This window comes from Leopardus geoffroyi, chromosome E2 (assembly GCF_018350155.1).
Source record: "Leopardus geoffroyi isolate Oge1 chromosome E2, O.geoffroyi_Oge1_pat1.0, whole genome shotgun sequence".
NCBI classification, from domain to species: domain Eukaryota; kingdom Metazoa; phylum Chordata; class Mammalia; order Carnivora; family Felidae; genus Leopardus; species Leopardus geoffroyi.
Window position 1 is genome coordinate 25,108,037 of NC_059335.1, and position 20,304 is coordinate 25,128,340.

At 39.4% G+C, this 20,304-nt stretch overlaps 2 protein-coding genes across 5 annotated transcripts in view; both read right to left on the reverse strand.

Moving 5' to 3' along the window:
- The window catches only part of CE2H16orf87 (chromosome E2 C16orf87 homolog), a 33,528-nt gene extending 26,203 nt beyond the window's left edge, over positions 1–7,325 (reverse strand). For 3 of the 4 annotated variants that reach the window (XM_045442635.1, XM_045442632.1, XM_045442634.1), the window contains exon 1: positions 7,219–7,325. In XM_045442635.1, the coding sequence (XP_045298591.1) occupies positions 7,219–7,284 (66 nt within the window). In that variant the 5' untranslated portion in view covers positions 7,285–7,325. The remainder of the gene's footprint in view (positions 1–7,218) is intronic. The other variant, XM_045442633.1, reaches the window with a different exon arrangement.
- Positions 7,326–7,596: 271 nt separating this feature from the next.
- The window catches only part of LOC123577824, a 68,376-nt gene continuing 55,668 nt past the window's right edge, over positions 7,597–20,304 (reverse strand). Inside the window, exons 3-4 of the mRNA XM_045440114.1 lie at positions 15,370–15,725; positions 7,597–7,743 (exon numbers count right to left, since the gene is read on the reverse strand). Coding sequence (XP_045296070.1) covers positions 7,597–7,743; positions 15,370–15,725 — 503 coding nt within the window. The remainder of the gene's footprint in view (positions 7,744–15,369; positions 15,726–20,304) is intronic.

Sequence of the window (20,304 nt, forward strand, 5' to 3'; positions counted from 1 at the left end):
TCCCAGGCTTTAGCCTCTACTACAAAGCTGTCATCATCAAGACAGCGTGGTATTGGCACAAAAACAGACACATAGACCAATGGAATAGAATAGAAACCCCAGAACTAGACCCACAAACGTATGGCCAACTCATCTTTGACAAAGCAGGAAAGGACATCCAATGGAAAAAAGACAGTCTCTTTAACAAATGGTGCTGGGAGAACTGGACAGCAACATGCAGAAGGTTGAAACTAGACCACTTTCTCACACCATTCATAAAAATAAACTCAAAATGGATAAAGGACCTGAATGTGAGACAGAAAACCATCAAAACCCTAGAGGAGAAAGCAGGAAAAGACCTCTCTGACCTCAGCCGTAGCAATTTCTTACTTGACACATCCCCAAAGGCAAGGGAATTAAAAGCAAAAATGAACTACTGGGACCTTATGAAGATAAAAAGTTTCTGCACAGCAAAGGAAACCACCAACAAAACTAAAAGGCAACCAATGGAATGGGAAAAGATATTTGCAAATGACATATCGGACAAAGGGCTAGTATCCAAAATCTATAAAGAGCTCACCAAACTCCTCACCCGAAAAACAAATAACCCAGTGAAGAAATGGGCAGAAAAAACATGAATAGACACTTCTCAAAAGAAGACATCCGGATGGCCAACAGGCACATGAAAAGATGCTCAACGTCGCTCCTCAGCAGGGAAATACAAATCAAAACCACACTCAGATATCACCTCACGCCAGTCAGAGTGGCCAAAATGAACAAATCAGGAGACTATAGATGCTGGAGAGGATGTGGAGAAACGGGAACCCTCTTGCACTGTTGGTGGGAATGCAAACTGGTGCAGCCACTCTGGAAAACAGTGTGGAGGTTCCTCAAAAAATTAAAAATAGACCTACCCTATGACCCAGCAATAGCACTGCTAGGAATTTACCCAAGGGATACAGGAGTACTGATGCATAAGGGCACTTGTACCCCAATGTTTATAGCAGCACTCTCAACAATAGCCAAATGATGGAAAGAGCCTAAATGTCCATCAACTGATGAATGGATAAAGAAATTGTGGTTTATATACACAATGGAGTACTACGTGGCAATGGGAAAGAATGAAATATGGCCCTTTGTAGCAACATGGATGGAACTGCAGAGTGTTATGCTAAGTGAAATAAGCCATACAGAGAAAAACAGATACCATATGGTTTCACTCTTATGTGGATCCTGAGAAACTTAACAGAAACCCATGGGGGAGGGGAAGGAAAAAAAAAAAAAAGAGGTTAGAGTGGAAGAGAGCCAAAGCATAAGAGACTCTCAAAAACTGAGAACTGAGGGTTGATGGGGGGTGGGAGGGTGATGGGTATTGAGGAGGGCACCTTTTGATATGAGCACTGGGTGTTGTATGGAAACCAATTTGACAATAAACTTCATATATTGAAAAAAAATAAAAAAGAAATAATAAATAATAAAATAAAATACATGTTTGAAAGCAGTTTATAAGAACCAGTTATAAAAGAGAACATGGTTAGAAAGTAATTAAAGAAATCCCAGCATAAGAATGAGGGCCCGACTGGAATACGCTAATTTGATAAGACATAGGCATCTTTATTACATAGGCATGTTTATTACAGCATTATTTACAATAGCCAAGATATCCAACCCAAGTGTCCATCCACAGATAAATGGATGAAGAAGATGTGATACACACACACATACACACAAGAGTATTACTCAGACATAAAAAGAATGAGATTTTGCCAGTTGTGACAACATGGATGGACCTTGAAAATATTATGCTGGGGCACTTGCGTGGCTCAGTCGAGAAAGTGTCCAACTCTTGATTTTGGCTCAGGTCATGATCTCACAGTTCATGGGTTTGAGCCCCATGTCGGGCTCTGCACTGACAGCACAGAGCCTGGTTGGGATTCTTTCTCTCTTCTCTCTCTGTTCCTCTCTCTCTCTCTCTCTCTCAAAAATAAACAAACATTAAAAAAAATATTATGCTAAGTGAAATAAGTCAGAGAAACACAAATATCATATGATTTCACTTATATGTGGAATCCAAAAAACAAATCAACAAACAAACAAAAGCAGAAACAGACGCATAAATACAGAGAACAAATTGATGGCCCCTTTGGGGTGGGGCATAGGTAGGGGTATGGGCAAAATGGGTAAAGGAGAATGGGATGTTTAGGCTTCCAATTATAGAACAAAGTAAAGTCACTGGGTTGAAAGGCACAACACAAGGAATACAGTCAATGGTACTGGAATAGACTCCTAGGGTGACAGACAGTAGCTACATTTATGGTAAACACATCTTAACCTATACTATCAAAATATTATAATGTACACCTGAAACTAATGTAACACTGCCAAATATACTTCTGTTAAAACCATTTTTTTAAAGGGAAAGTACTGAAAATGACTCGGGTTCTAAAATGACAGGGTAAGATGCCAATTGCCACTGACAAAAAAGAGTAGTTCACAACAATCACTTTCAAGGGCAAAAGTATAGCACAAACAAAAGAGAATGTAGGAGTCAAGATCTAGGATCTTTTTTCTTTTAATATTTTTATTTATTTGAGAGAGAGAGAGAGAGAGAGAGAGCACGCTCAAGCCCAAGCGGGAGGGGCAGAGAGAGAGGGAGACACAGAATCCGAAGCAGGCTCCAGGCTCTGCTCTGTCAGTACAGAGCCCAACACGGGGCCTGAACCCATGAGCCCTGAGATCATGACCTGAGCCAAAGTCAAATGCTTTACCGACTGAGCCATCCAGGCGCCCCCAACCTTCTGTTTCCAAATGTGTAAATTACTTACAAGCGGCTTTCTCCATGTCAAGTCTATAATGATTTTTCAAAAGCCAAATATTATTAAAAATGATTTTTAAAAGTTTGATTTTGCATAGTCATTTCACTAATACTAGCCTTAATGATCCTTGAAATCAAGACATGTTCACCAAAAACCAGAAAGTAATCTCAATAAAAAGTACTCAGAATAATTATGGTCAGAAAATTGTAATTTACTTTTCAAGATAAATTCCATTTGCCCATTGTTTTGCCTGTGTGAAAGCTTAGCTACAATTATAAAGCTTTTTATCCACATATATAAAAAAATGCTTCATGGTCTAAAATATAAATACTTGATCTGATTAAACTAAATTAATATTTTGATAGGATTTTTTTTACATGAGAATACTAAACAAAGGATCTCTAGTTTGCAATTTCAGAAAAATCACAATGAATCCTATAAAAATAATCGAACTCCAGATAGCTCAAACAGCATGCTTTATCAAGAATATGATGAGATTCTTTCAAACCAGGACAGAAAATGTAATGTTACATTTTTTACTACTGTAAAATGTACCCAAAATAGATGTTTGTCATTTTAAAATTTCACATCTTCACAGAAATCAAACTCAAAGGTACTGACTCATTTCCTTTACATTTACACTATTAAGGTAATTCACTATACTGTAAACTATTTTAATTTAGTGCTATCCAAAAAACACAGAAACATGATGTTCTTGTTCAAAAGGTCTTTTGCTACTCAGCAAGCATATTTTTCCAGTCACTAAAACCGAACAAATATAAATTTAGGTCTCTGTCTTATACACAAGAATAATATATCAACCCATATCCAGAATTAACAGAGGGCTGCACTTAAGTGAGACATGTACATTTGCCTTTGGGATAAAGAATGTACAAATACCAATCGATCGGTGGATTTTCATCCCTTAGTAAATGTTTTATGACTCGAAACATTCATGCGCCTGAGCTAAGTTACCCTAAAGTCCCTTTTAAATGGAAAGTTGTCCTTCCCCTAATCCCAACTCTGATAAAAACACAACCAACCACCACCAAAACCCAGATCCTAGAAAAAGAATATTAAATAGGGTGGACTTCAGTAATATTGCTCTTTTATAGTACAATTTGGATTTTAAACAAAAAAATCCTAAATTTCCTTCAAATTTCAGTTGTAATGACAAAGATGATACTAACAAAAGTTCCAATGCTATACTCTCAGGATTTTAAAATAAAAAAAATAATAAAAAACCTAAAGTTTGTTTACTGATGACTTATTGTGTATCAATTTATCCCTTGTAAAGTGCATTCAGATTGTTTACAAGTAAAAAAGGTAAAAATAGGGGCCCTGGGTGGCTCAGTCAGTTAAGTGTCTGACTTTGGCTCAGGTCATGATCTCGCAGTTAACGAGTTCAAGCCCTGCATTGGGTAAAAAAACAAGTGCAAAAACAAGACCGTGGTTCTATATTGTTTCATTGATTTTCAAAAGTTCAAAATAACCACACTACAGAGAACTCATTTACATTTCCTTGCTAACAGAACCAAAGTGACCTACAGTGGACACGTTTGCAACATAACACATAAAATTTCCTATAAATGGAAAAAAAACTGCTTTATTAAAAAAATTTAAGGCAAAAACAGACACATATACAAAAGATACCAGACAACTAATAAGAATCTTGAATATTCCTATATACAAGATGGTTCAATAATTTGAGCTACTTGATGTGAAACCTCTCGAAAAATGAAAAGTATTGTGGTTTAGATGTTTCAGAACTGTATTTTCAATACAGGATATAAAGGGGATGTTACAAAGCAACTGAAAATCTATGTCTGTCTTGCTTGATCTCTGTACCTGTTTTTAAACTTTTACACACACAGAAACAGAACATACGGGCTCTGCGCTGACAGCACAGAGCCTGCTTGGGATTTTCTCTCTCCTTCTCGCTCTCTGCCCCTCCCACACGTGCATACATGAACTCTCTCTCAAAATAAATAAATACTTTTTTAAAAAATGGCTTTCTAGATTATAATTTTTTTTCTCATTTGTAACTATTGGAAGGTTGTATTCTCCAATAATTAGAAATTTAAAATTAATTTTGTTTCCTTCAATCCAGTTGCTTTTAGTAAAAGATAAATCATTTTTAAGAATCACCAAAAGGTTTTTTTTAATGTTTATTTATTTTTGAGAGAGCACAGGTGCAAGGGAGGGGCAGAGAAAGAATCCCAAGCAGGTGCCTCACTGTCAGTGCAGAGCCCAAGGCTCGAATGGAACTCACAAACCATGAAATCATGACCTGAGCCAAAATCAAGAGTGGCACCCTTAACTGACTGAGCCATCCAGGAGCCCCAAGAATCACCAAAAATTTTAATTAGTCCTCATGTATATTATATTCTCTTAAATATTTAGAATAAAAAACAAAACCAACATTTTAAATTATATAGTAGCTTGCCGTGGACTGAATCGTGTCCCTCCCAAAATTCGTAAATTGAAACGCTAACCCCTAATCTGAAGGTATTTGGAGATTAGATAATCAGGTTTAAAGTCCCGAGAGTGGGGCCCTCATGATGGCATTAGTGCCCTTATAAAAAAAGAACAGAACCAGAAAGCTCACTCTCTTCGAGGATCTGGGACTCCCAAACTCTAGAACTGTGAAAAAATAAATTACTACTGTTTGAGCCACCTTATCTATGGTATTTTGTAATGGCAGCTTGGTGGGGGGGGGGAGGGGGGAGTTTTGTGTGTGTGTAACAAAATTAATGTATGTTTACAAATAAAATGCTCATCACATTTTGCTGAACAATTAAGGGGACTCCTAACAAGTTTATTATCCTTTCCTTTTTCTTTAACCAGGATATTAAAAACAGGTTATTTTTCCCAAAAGATTCCATTATGCCAAGTAAAACAAGGTCAAGACTTGCAATAACTTGTGCCCTACAAAAACTGGAATGCATAAAGCATACCATGTAAACCTTACACTGCAGTTCATTAGAACAAATGGAAATGATTTAAATATTGATATTATCTAGCAAAGAGACTTAAATCACAAAATCCAATTTTGTCAGATTTAACAAATTTTAATGGTAAGAATAGAAGTTTAACTTTACTTCAAAAAACATGGCTAAATTGTTTTTATACTGCATACCCAATAAACTCAAAAGATCAATAAACTAATTCTCCTTACACAATCTTCCTTCCTTGAATTTCTATCACTGCTCATAAAATATACTGAAACATGTAATGTTTTCTTTTACTAGATTAGATCAACGTACGAGATTGCTCTTAAAGAATGCACTAACATCAGCATGTTATTTTTTTAAAAAGCTCTCCAGCTATTTACTGGAGCCATATTACTCCTGTTTTAAAGAAAAAAAAAATTTTTTTTTAAAGAAAAGGGGGGGAGAAAGGTAGTCATTTTGAAAAAACTGCCTCAGTAGAAAAGAAAAAAATCACACCCAGATCTGCACATTGGCATGTAATAAGGGCCTTCATATGGTTTTATTGAGAGTTTTAACTCAATAGATTGTAAGACTTAGAGGAACGTCCATTATTCCAGTAAACGATGAGGCATGCATAAAACTAACAAACAGTAAAATGAGATTTTAAAAATTACAGCTGTCACTATTCTGTGCAGAAAGAAGTCATTTAAAATTCTTAAAACTACATACAAATTTTTTAAAAGATCTGGAAGCAGAATCGCCAAATTTTTAACAGCGGATACGAGGGCGGGTGGGGGAAGTGAGGAGCGCCCAGAAGGCAAGGGCTTCAATGGGGGCGTTATTCAATAATGTTCCACAAAAAACAATGTAAAGATTCACTTTTATTTCCCTCAAAACTATAAGGAATACATATTTAGAAGAAAAAAATTGTCCAAATTCGCCTAAACTTGAAACCATTGCATTGCGGCCCCTTTTGTCACATTAAGCCTCCGCCTAGCTCGCGGCAGAACAGTTTTGGGGGTTCACTGTATACATCTTATGTGAACAAAGCAACCCTGCGTGGCAGGAGCCGCTTTCGGAGCCAGAACCCAGGAGCCTGGAGCCGGGCACAACGGGCATTCTCGTCGGGCAGAAAGGGAGCTGAAGGGGCCGTGCTCGTCCACTTGGGCCGCTGCCCCCACACTCCCGCCGCTGTCAACCGGAGCCGGCCAGGCGACTCGGGAAGGGTCCGGACAGGCTCCAGACAAACCCACGCCTCCCTCCCGCGCACACAGTCGCCTGGCTGACGCTGCCAGGTGGGCACCGGCCGGACTGCGACCCTGAGCGCCTCCCTGGCACCCCTTCGGCTCAGCCCGGCCCGTTCCGGGGTTCCACTGTAGCCCCCGAGCCCAAGGGCCGGCCCGTCCACTCGGCCTCCCGAACCCGGCGAGGCGGCCTCTCCACAGCCAACGGCTGCCCGCCCGCGCACTCGCCCGGTCCTCTGCGCCCACCTGTTGGTCGCACTCGGGGCACGATTTGGTGGCCATCTTCACTTTCTTGGCTCGAGTTGCAGACATGCTCCTCTCCGAGTGCGGAGGCAGTGGCAGCAGCGGCAGCGACGGCGGCAGCGGCAGCAGCAGCGGCAGCAGCTCGGGCTCCTCCCCTAGTATCTCATCGGCCCTGCCTCCGCCAGGCGGGTCCCTGCTGGCCAGACCAAGGGTTGGGCGGGTGCGCGCGCGCGTGCGCGAATTCGCACGGAGCCTGCGTGCCGGGTGAGGGGGGGCGGCGGCGTGCACCAGCAGCGGCCGCAGGCCTCTCGCGTCGACTCCGCAGGCCCCCGAGACGCGCTCCCACACTCACGGCACCGGTCTTCGAGCGTGTCCAGATTCTCACGAGAGGAGACGGTCTCGAAGGTCCAGCGCCACAATGACCACGCCTTCTCCTGCGGAATGCGTGGGGGCGTGGCTTGGGCGTGGCTCAGCAGTAACGGGCGTCGGGATCGGCCAACGAATGCACAGATAAGGCGGGTCGTGGTGCTGGACACCCCCTCCCCCCGGGAGGAAGGAAATCGTGAGTGAAAGTGGTGGAAGAGAAAGCGCGCTTAGCACAAGCCGCGGCATTTAATACACTTCAGTGAATGTTAGCTTCTCTAATTATTGAGGAATTGTAATAGACACCTGCTGAGTCTGCTGTATGTCAAGCCTAGAATCGGCGCTAAGAGATACAAAATTCAACGTTAACTCAAATATTGAAAGCTAATTCTGCCAGCCAGACAAATGTGAATACTAGGAAGTGCCTGCCCTCAAAAAATATGCAGATTACTGTGGTACATGGCCTAATATTAGAATACAGCAGAACTGGGCGGTTGATAGGAAGAGTAAATCGGTTGACTATTTAGAACTTCATACCAAAATTTTAAAGCCACATAGCCATTGACCTAGCCTCATAATCTAGCAATTCACCCCTAATAGTGGAAAAGATATTTTCCACCTGTACTCAAATCCATTTGTGCAAAGATATTGCACTTTGCGTCTCTGCTTGTCAGAGCAAAATCAGAAACAGTCCCTGCGTACGACAACAAATTGCTTGGGCAAATTAAGGCATGCACGCAACAGAATATCGCTGCAGTTCTTTAAAGAATGAGATAGATCGGTATGAAGTGATATAATGGTCTCCAAAATACAGTGTTGGAGCACCTTAAGCATCCAACTTCGGCTTAGGTCATGATCTCAAGGTTCATGAGTTCAAGCCCTGCGTAGGGCTCTGTGCTGACAGCTCAGGGCCTGAAGTCTGCTTCGAATTCTTTGCCTCCATCTCTCTGCCCCTCTCCTGCTCGTGCTTTCTCAAAAATAAATATTAAGAAAAAATTTTAAAACAAGTGTTAATTGGAAAAACAAGGTACAGAACACCTTATAAAAATAATATGAAAATGTATTTATACTTGAATATGTATTGAGAAACTGGAGAAAATGAAATGGACAGCAGGAATAGGAAGACTTACTTTTCATTCCCTATCATTCATATATCCATTCAATTCATATTATTTGAATTTTCTACTAGATCAACCTAGTATGGCCTTTTCCCCCATAAAGGGAAAAGAATTTATAACAACTACTGAGCTACTTAAGAGGTCACCTGCCCCACTGTTGAGGGAGTTAGAAGTCCTAGAAAGCTTTCTAGAAAAGTCATCTCCACAGCTGAATCCCTAAGGATGTCAAGTGGAGGTCTCAGGCAGATGGGGCAGAGAAAGTAAGCAATTTGGTGTGGGAACACCAAGTGCAGGGCAAAGTGCTGGGGAGGTGTGCTATATCCAGTTATGCAGGGTCTTCGCTACCATGGGAAGAAGTTCAGGATTCATCCTGAGGACAATGGGGCAATAAGGGTTTTAAGTTGGAGTAACACGATTCGATTTGAACTTGAGAATGATTGGTCCAGCAAAATTTAAGTTATCAGACCTGAGACAGGAGAAAAGAAAGGTCACTAAAGGAGAGGAGAGGGACTAAAAAATATGAAGGCCATAATGTTAGCAAAACTTGAGAAGCCATTTTGCTGTGGCAGAGAGTTATCAGGGGTATTTCCAGGATAGCTCTGAAGTATCTATTGCAAAGGACTGGAGGACTAGAAGGAGCCATGGAAGATAGTGCTGCAGTTTTCCAAGAATGGGGTGGGACACGAATCAGAAACCTAGGCCCTGCAATCCAAGCTCTGAGGAGTTTTCTTAAAGTTTCATTTCCTTTTTCTGGAAATTTCCTCAAAAGTTCACTTGGCTGGGGTAGGTGTTAATGAAGAGGTCTTTTAATGTCTTTAACTCCATGGGGTTTCCAAAATGGTTAATGTGGCAGACACTGACAGTTGGCTGACACAAACTCCATCTAGGTCCCTGCTTCTCTCTAGATGCCTTCTAGCTACAGTGGTCATGTGGAGTTATCTGGTCAATAAGATATAAACCAGTCTGCTGAGTGGCGTTATCTGGCCAAAAAGATATAAACCAAAGTCTGCTGAGTGGGATTTGCTGGAAAGGTTCTGAGTTCCTGATAAAAATGAACAGATTCGGGGCGCCTGGGTGGCTCGGTCGGCTGAGCGTCCAACTTTGGCTCAGGTCATGATCTCACCACTTGTGGGTTCCAGCCCCGCATCAGGCTCTGTGCTGACGGCTCGGAGTTTGGAGCCTGCTTCTGATTCTGTCTCCCTCTCTCTGCCCCTCTCCTGCTTCTGCTTTGTCTTTTTCTTGCAAAAATAAATAAAGGTTAAAATTTTTTTTAAAACGAACAGATTCATGTTAAAAAAAACTCTTTGTCCTTTGCCCTTCATACTTTTTCTTACTGTCTGGGGCATGAACAAGAGACCCTGAAGGTACAAAAAGCCATCTTAGGATGAGACAATGAGGTGTCATATTAGTTACCTATTGTTACATAACAAAGTACCCCAAAACTTGGTGGCTCAGAACAACAAACATTACCTCGGTTTCTCTGGGTTAGGAATCCAGGTGTGGTTCTGCAATCCCATCTGAATGCTCAACCAAAAGGAGATCTATTTCTACGCTCACTCTTTTGATTGTTGGCAGACTGTCCCCTATCACATCATCTCTTCACAACACGGCAATTGTGAGCTGCCTCACAATATAGCAATTTGGCTTTCCTTAGAATGAGTAATCCCAAAAAGTATGAGAGAATGCTCATGACAGAAGCCACACTCTTTTTATAACTTAATCTCAGAAATGGCATCTCATTGCTTCTGCTGTATTCTAGTCACTAAGCTAGTCACAAAACCCAGCCCACACTCAATGGGCTGACTACCTCAGAAGCCATGCATAGAACTATAATCAAAGTCCACTAAGGATGAACAAAGTGCGTGGGTCCCCCATAGCACTGTTAAGTGCCTACTCCAGTCATAGCCTGCCTCCCTATTTCCCTTATAATGTGAAAGGGGGAAAGTAGCTCAAAATAAGATACAGCTCCACACCCACCAGAATAGATAAAAAGAGTGACATCAAATGTTAGTGAGAATGGGGGGTATAAAATAGTGTAATCACTTTGGGAAAAGGTCTAGGAAAACTAGATATATACATATGCCTATGAGCCAGTATTTCCAATCTTAGAGATTTATCCAAAAGATACAAAAGATACGTCCACAAAAAGACTTGTGCAAGAATATTCATAACAGCTTTATTCAAAATAGGCTCAAACTGTGAAAAAAAACCCACAAATATCCATCAAACAGGTAAATAGATAAATTGTTCTATTTGTTTCATGGAATACTAATCAGCTTTTCAAAGGAATGAAACATTGATACACACAAAATGGGTTAATTTCAAAAACATTATGCTTAGTAAACGAAGCCTTACACAAAAGAGCACATCCTGTACAATTCTATTTATGTGTAATTCTAGAACAGGCAAAACTATTCCATGGTAGAAAAAAAATCAGAGCAGTTGTTTTGCCTCTTGGGGTCTTGTAAGAGTGGGGATAAAATGAAAAGGGGTATGAGAGAACTTTCTGGGCTGATAGTCTGTATCTTCGACAGGGATTTGTATTACACAAGTGTTTGCATTTGTCAAAACATACTGAATAGCACAATTAAGATTTGGGCATTTTATCAAATTTAAATTTATGAGAACAAGAACTTTAAACAAATATTGAATTCTAGGTAATGATATGTATGCTAAAGTATTAAGGGTGAAATGTGCTAATGCCTGCAACTTTACATTGAAAGGCATAAAAAAAAAAAGGATAGCTACGTGGGTAGGTAAAGTGATAATCATAAAGTAAAGTAATGTCAATTTAGGTGGCTGGCATACAGGTGTTCACTGTAAAATTCAGGTATTTTGTTTTTATGTTTGAAAATGTTCATAAGTTACAGGAAACAAAACCTATGTATTTAAGCCACTGTTCATTAGGTTTTCAATTATGTCTTATCCACATATTCCTTACTTACACTGATACCAAAACAAGGATTTTCTATAAAGTGAATGACACTGGCCCTGATACTTATTCATTTAATAAACATTTACTAGGTACCTACCATGTGCTGGACCTTGTGCTCTTGATGGGGGTATAATCTTGTGAGGAAAAAAGTCCCTGCTGTTGTGAATCTTATAATCCAACAGAGAAGATGACAAACATATACTATCACACCAATAAACATGTAACTACTGTGATCACAGTTACGAAGGAACCATACTGGGGCTCTAAGTCCATTGACAAGGGGACCTGACCTGTAGTGGGGTGGGGTAATCAGGTAAGACATCCTGGGGGAAATGTGCATGACAGGTAGAGTTAATAAGGTGAAGAACAGTAGCAGCACGGACAAATTAGCTGAGATAAAAGGAAGTGAAAGGAGGTTCTGTGGCCAAAGCACCAACAGAAAGAAGAGAGAGTCCAACCTACTGGCAGGTCCTGGAAGAGTCTACGTTCCACTGGCTTTTGATCCTATCTCTAACTTTACCCAAGACCTTTTATGCATGCTATTAAAGTAACTGTAGGTGCTCTAGTCTCACAATAAGCAATCAGACCAGGCAGGAGCTTCTTTAATAACGGTTACTACGTACTTAATAAACCAAAATGGCTATTCAGAGCCACTTTGTTTTTTTGTTTTAAGTAAACTCTACCCCCAACACAGGGCTCTAACTCACGACCCCAAGATCAAGAGTCACGTAAGTGACTCAAAGCCACTTCATATTCCCTTTTGTAATAAGGACCCAAGCCAGGGAATGGCAGGGAGGTGAGATGTAGCAGCTTCCATCTCACTCCTTTGACACTCAAACCAAAGTTTCTACCAAGGAACCTCTTAAAGCTTTTTTTTTTTTTTTCCCCTAGGAAAGGAGAATAAGATGGGATGCTTGGCAGGACTTTATGTGTATAAAATTTCTCATTTTTATTGAAAATCTAATATAGCTTCCAGTTATAAATTTAAAGCTGTAGTCGGGGCGCCTGGGTGGCGCAGTCAGTTGAGTGTTCAACTCTTGATTTTGGCTCAGGTCATGATCGTACAGTTTGTGAGATGGAGCCTTGTGTTGGACTCTGCACTGTTAGCTGCTTGGGATTCTCTCTCTCCCTCTCTCTCTGCCTTTCCCCCACTTGTGCTCTCACACATCTCTCTCAAAATAATCTTAAAAAAAAAAAAAGTTGTAGTTGCTACTTACTACAGAAAAGCCACAGGCTCAAAGTGACTGAAGAAGTCATCCCTCTTCTACAGCTGGGTACCTCTGGACAGTCCAAGCCAGGCACCGGCCTCAGTGAGCACTGAACTCACCCCAACTGGCTACCGTGGACACAGAGGGGCCTCCAGAGGTATCCCACACACCTTACTTTGTTTCTTCTCATTTTACTTTTCATAGTATTAAATACTACTTATTGGGCATCTACTCCATGCCTGTGCTTTACATTGTCCCTCTTGATCCCCAACCCCTGCAAGGTGGTATCATGAACTTCATTTTACAGTTTAGTAAGGCTCGGGGGAGAGTATCAGTCAGGAATCTTTCTTCTGCCAAAATAGCCCAGGTCTCCAAAACGGTTTAAGCAAAAAGGGTACTTGCCATCTCACATAACCAAAATATATTAATAGTAGTAAAGGCACAACTCAATCCAGGACCCATTTCTGCCTCTCAAGTCTACACCCCTTCTTGGAGGTGGTAAGGACGATTGCTAGGATAACTGAACATTCTATAACTGCTCCTTTCCATGTCTCATCACATTTCACTGCTTCTTTTTGGGTTGCCTACCCATCCCCAAACCACTCATTTGGGCTGAACAAGGCATATCCACCAACTGTTTTAGACAAAAGTCTAGGATCCAACTCTGAAGTCTGACAAGGGGTCTGAGAATTGAGGAAAGGATGAATGGCCATAAAGCAACTACTACTCAGACTAAGTAACTATACAACACCACTTTCTTTCACGTTGGGCAACCCTCTGTGACCATTTGACCTCACCCTTGTACTTGCTGCCTTTCATATAAAGTCCTTCCCATACTTCTGGTTTTAGCCTGGTTACCTTATCAGTCTGAGCTAAATCTCAGGCTTCATTCTCTCTTGAGAGTAAGCAAGAGTCCACAAAAACACTAAATAGATTCCTTGACAATCCAAGGATGGGGCAGTAAAATAAGCAGGTGACTCCGGACCAGGGCATCCAGCCAGGGGAGTAAATTAGAACTGAAAGGCACTCTGCTCACAAAGCCTCTGTCATAGCGCAGGACTGTTACCCAAAGAAAGGGACATCTTTATTTTTAATTTATAGTAATGCATCCCATGGTCTTTAATCTTTTAGCTCACAGTCAATTCTACTTTAGGTAATTTCCATTCCATCTTTCCCTCCAATTGTCTCCCTTCTTCCCTCTTTCTGTCTCTTCAAGTAAGATCCATTCCAGGATGTCCTTCTCTCACCTCTTAGCTTTTAGGATTCCCTAACTCTCCTTCATAGGATAGACACAGCAAGTTGTCAGGAGGGAGAAAGGCAGGAAGAGGACCATCAGTTATCTTTATGCCAACTTAATCCCTGGAAGCCACAAGGAGTAACTGCAATCTAGCTATAAAATCATTAAGAGCCCATTAATTATGGTCTCTGACAGGCCACTTACACTTTTTTAAAAATAAAGAGTAAGAATGGAAAACATATGAAAGGGATTGGCTCTGTGTGACAGTAAGTACTACCACTCAAAAGCACCACTGTGCCATGTCTATTGTGTGCATGGCTTTCGGTGTTAGAAACATGCTTTCATTTCTTTATTCAAAAAATATTTTCTCAGAGCCTGAAAGCTTCTGTTGAGGCTGCTCATCTCTCTAAAACCTTCTTTATACCCAGATATTTGCATGGCTGACTCCTAAGCATCTTTCAAACATATATCCACTCTGGGTTGTTCTACATTCCTCCAATGAAGAAGCCCAAAACTCAGGGGTAGCTTGTAGTTTTCCAGTACATTAGGTACCTTTCAGTCTTCATGTTCTGCCAGGGTCTGGGAAGATATGAAACTGCCTTTATATAAAAATGAAAATGTTATATTTTTCAGAAAAAGAAAAGTTTCATTCAACCAAAATATGTGCTGCTAGCAATAACTGCTTTCCCAAAATGATAAATTTTTCCAAATACTAAGTTACATATTAATAAAATTCAGCATTGTTAACATTTATTCAAATCCTTCAATTACTGTTCTCTTTTGGAGAATGTTCTGTTTCTTAGACTTCCAAATGATGAAAAAGGTGGTAATCTGTTGAAAAAAGGTCAGGTGAGTGTGATGGATATGGCAAAAGTTCTTGGCCCAATTCAGTTATTCCCTATGGTGGTCCGCAATTTCAGTGGTCAAATGTTGTCATGGAAAAGTATAGGTCCATGTCTGTTAACCAATGCAGAGTGCTTTTAAATCCATTTTTATACATAATTTCAACTTCTTGACAATAAGATGCTACTGTTAGTTTTGCCTGGGCTAAAAGTAATAAATACTCTCTTTGCAGACCACCATCATTACTAGAACCTTCATTTTGGTTGCAGCGATAGTTTTAACACGTTTGGGAACTTCATCAACATCCAACCATTGTCCAGACCACTTTCATTTTTTGTCAAAGCTTATGATCCTCTCCAGAATAGGTCTCTGCTCTTTCAAATCCTAAGGTATGAACACATCTCTAATCATCTCCATATATGATCATCCATCAGTTGGTGTGGTACCTACCCATTTGTCCAACTTTTTCACCTTTCCTATTGCAGCCAAATGTCGAGAAATTGTTGTAGCAGAAACTCCTAAGTCTGCTGCAAGGCCTCGAATTGCCATTTTGGGGTTAGCTTCCACCATGGCTCTCAATTGATCTTCATTTAAAACAGATTTAGGTCTCCCTCGAGGCTCATTTTTCAGACTCAGATCCCCAGAACGAAATTTTTCAAACCACCACCGGATAGTCCTTTCACTAACAGAGCCTTCTCCAAAGACAGAATTGATGTTTCTACTTGCTGTGGCTGCACTATGTCCTAGTTTAAATTCATATAAAAACAGTATTCGCAACTCTTTCAAAGATATGGTACAGTCCACTTCTGTGGAAGAAATAAACAATAAAAACTCAGCCATCAAAGAAAACTGAAGACCATAATATCATTACGAATACTAAACAACACACCTGAAAACAGACCTGATATCAACTTTACCAATCATGACCAAGTTTCAACTAGTCAAATATCAGAAATTTCATCTGGAGAACACACGTTTTTTATCACTGTGTTCTGCTGCCATCAGTTTATATCAGGCAGATGACTTTACAGTAGGAATAAAATATCCAGTAATTTTATAAGCATTACCATAAAAGAAATGATTTTGAACTAAAATAGAAGTTGTGCTTTTAAATCTAGGAACTCAATGCCACACAATTTTTTCTCTACTATCAAATTAAGATTTCAGATAAGTTTAATGCTTAGAAAAAAAATCTCCCATAATGGGCTGATAAATACCTGTTTCTTATGTTTTCTGACAGAAGTATTTTTAGGTGTTCCTCTTCCCTGTTTCACATGATCTGAATGCTACTTCACACATTCTTTACACATTCTAAATCCTTATTTACTACAGAATTTTTCTTCTTTCGCCTCTCTGCTTCACTTTCTTTGGCTTCATACTTAATTTTGGCGTAAATGAATATAAATAGTATTTTAGGTATATGAAAGAACTGTTTGCCTAAGTTCACATTTCCCCCTGGCAGTTATGTATTTAAATGGCACTAGGGTCCACTGCCCAGTGTACTTTTTAAAACTATAACCATAACATACATGTGACCTAAACCTACCAAAGGGTTAGAGAGAGAGAGAGAAAGGTTCAGCAGAATTCAAATCTGGGAATATCTTGCGGTAAGAAGGGGGAAGTTTTCCTTTTCAGCAGCTTTAATTCCAGCCCTTTGTAAGTACATATTCCTCCAATACTAACTTTTCTGCCTTTTTCCTCCCCTATACTTCCAAGATGGCAAAGTGGAAAGGGAAAAGGTTTCTATTCCTTTCTACCCTCACTTAAGTTCTAAACTATTTCAAATAAGTCAATAACCTATTACAAAAGCAGAAAAAAATTCTGACCTCAACCATAAAATAGTTACCAAAAAACAAAAAAGCACCCCATATATTTAACTATATGATAAATATTAGGAAAGTGAGTAACTTTATTTTAGTCCCTAATACACTGAAAGCAATTACCCTATTGTTCATAAATGGAACAGGAATAGGGGAGAAAGGTTTTCCATCAATATAGTAGATTTAATAAATGCAAGAAGCATAACATCCCACTTCAGACATACTAATTGAGATATAACCAAAAAACAAAACTTGTTTTAATACAGAGCTAAATCCAAAAGCAATAGAGAATTTCCCAAATGCAAAAAAGTGGGAAACATTAAAAGAGCACAGTGGGGAAGGGACACATGAATAGAATTCATACTCTTCATCTCAGAACTATATACAAATAATGGAACAATCTAAAACAGACATTTTAAGATGTTAGAATATGACATTTTGAAACATGCCTTTAATGTTCAAAGAGAAAACAGAAATAGATTTCATTCAGCAAGAAATAGATTTCATTCAGCAAGAACAGGCCATTGTGAAAGAAAAAACTCCCACATTATATTTAGTTGTCATATCTTGTTTCGTCCAATCTCTGACAATGCTACAGTCTTCCCTTATTTTTCATGATCATGACTCTTAAAGACTACTGATTGGTTTACTCTGTCAAATATATCTCATTTGGGTTTGGCTGATGACTGGACTAAGGTTATACATTTTGGCAAGAGTACACAGAAATGATGAATCCTTCCCAGTGCATCACATCATGGGTTTCATGGTATCAATATGTTTTATTATTGTGATGTTCACCTTGATCATTTATTAAGTGATTTATTAAGATAAATTTTAGCAGGTTTTATTCTGATAAATTTACTATCTTTCCCTTTGTGATTAATGAAGATATACTTTGGGGGACATTCTTTGAATCTATATGAATTTTACTTCTCAAATTTTCACTCACTAATTTTACAATCAATTGGTAGATCTTGTCTACAATAATTATTACTGTGTTTAGCTAATATTTCTTTTCTATTTTCCTCATATCTTACATCTTTCCACAGTCTTAATTGGAATTTTACTATAAGCGAGAATTGTTCATTTTCCCCATTTTTTTTTATCTGTATCAGTATGGACTCATGGATATTTAATTATTCTATGAATTATAATCCAGTGATTTCATTATTTCTTTTGCTCAAATTGCTCCAGCTTCGGCCATTAGAACTCTTTCCGGTTGACTCCCATGTTTTTTCAACAATATCCCCCTGCCTTTTTACAAGCATTTTGTTATTACCTGGCACACATCAAGGTGTCCCAGGCACCTTTAGTATTTTCTCTCAGTCCTAGAATCAACAACTTCTCCAAGGAGCCCTGGTTCCTTTTATTTGAGGAAATAAAATATTTACTTAGAAATAAAAAACTGGATCCTAGGTTTATTCATTACTATTGGGGTGTTATACCTTTTAGTCACTCTCAGTGGACATTGGTAGGAAACATGCATAACAACCCACACATATATTGATATCTCAGATACCAAACCAAACCCAAACCAACAGAGTTCATTTTAGCCTTCTCTTTTCTTTATTTATGAGAACCCAGTTCTTGTTATTTAAAACATTTACCTATTTGTTCAATTTGAGTACACACATAAGGCAGTTTCAGAATTGCTGATCTATGCCCCTGTGAGAAATACATTTACTGACTAGATTACAGCATTAATGTGCAGTTCTTTTTAACATTACAGTATCCAGTGAAGATGTTATTTTCGAAAAAAACTTGGAATAAAGCTCTTTTCTTCCTCCATCCCCTTTAATGTCACTTCTTCCTCATTCCTGATACCTAGTTCCCATCACCCCACTTTTTTGCACCCCTTTCCCACCTACCCCCTATAGGTTACCAATCACTTTAGTTTCCAGTTTATCCTCCCAGTACGGATTCTATACAAATGAGCAGATGTGTATGTACTGTCTTATTATCTCCTTCTTTCTTACACAAAAGAATAGTATACTATGGATACTCCTGTGCTTTACTTTTGTCACTTAACAGCATATTATCCTGGCAACACTCCGTATCAATTGATATAGATCATTCTCATTCTTTTTTTACAGCTCCATTATTCCACTGCATGGACATACCATAGTTTAATCACTTTGCTATGTATGGGCATTTAGACTGTTTCCAACATTTTGCAATTACATTACACTACTTTGATGCAGTGAATATCTCGTATGTATGCATTTTTATATTGTTGGAGGTGTATCTTCATGGTAAAATCCCAGAAATGGTCAAAAAATTAACAAATACATATTTTTAGGTATTACCAAATTTCCCTTCCAAAGGATTGTAACAATTCACATTCTCAACAGCAATGTATAGGAGTATCCATATCTTCACAGCTTCACCAACGAAGTATATGGTCATATTTAAAAATTTTTGTCATTGATAGGTATTATTTTAATTTGCATTTCTCTAATTATGAGTGAATTTGAACTTTTTTCATATACTTTAGGCCATTACTATGTCTTACTTTTTTGAGTTGTCTCTTCATGTCTGATTCACATTTTTACAACAGGTTTTTGGAACTCTGTCCCAAACTCAAATTTTTTGTTTTATTTCAAAACCTTAAATCTCACAACCACTGTTTATTACCAAGGTGAACTCTGATCTTCACAATGGGCTTATCAATAGGATTTCTGGTAGGAAGTATGGGTACCAGAGCCTCCAAACTTTTTGGATTTGCTGCGATGGGGATCCACTACCACCAGCAGGGTCCAGTCATACTGGATGGGGATGTCTGTGAGCTCCTTCTTGGAAGCCTCATCCACATATTTCTAGTAATAAGTACACCAGGGCTTTGGAGCTGGTACTGGTGAACTGTGCAAACCTGGACCACGTAACTACCACTGTTCATGCAGACTCAGACATCCACCCCAGGAAATCATTCCTTGCCCAGAAGCACAACAGGTTCAAGTAGCTTGTACTGTAGTGTGCACTGATGGATCATCTCCAGGGACTGTCCATTCACCTGGATAAGGCCATTGCCCTGTTTGCAATGCACCACGATGTGTACTGGCCACCTTCCTGTGTCCAAGGACCTGCATGGACTATAGAGGGCCCTTGGACTACATAGCTACCAGTGGGGCAAGAGCTCCTCACTGCCTGGCACTGCAACCTGAAAAGCTTTTGTCCCTCAAATTTTAAAAGCTATTTTTTCTAACGTTTATTTATTTTTGAGACAGAGAGAGGCAGAGCATGAATGGGGGAGGGTCAGAGAGAGAGGGAGACACAGAATCGGAAGCAGACTCCAGGCTCTGGGCCATCATCAGCCCAGAGCCCGACGCGGGGCTCGAACTCACGGACCGTGAGATCGTGACCTGAGCTGAAGTTGGACGCTTAACCGACTGAGCCACCCAGGTGCCCCAAAAGCTATTTAAATATAAAAAGTATTGTCCTTTTTATGGGTATATATTATGAATATTTTCCCCCAGTTTCTCTTTGAAAAACTTTTATTTACGGGATTTTTTTTTGTTATGCAAGAATTTAACTTAGTGAAATTTATCAACCTTTTCTTTTAATGCTT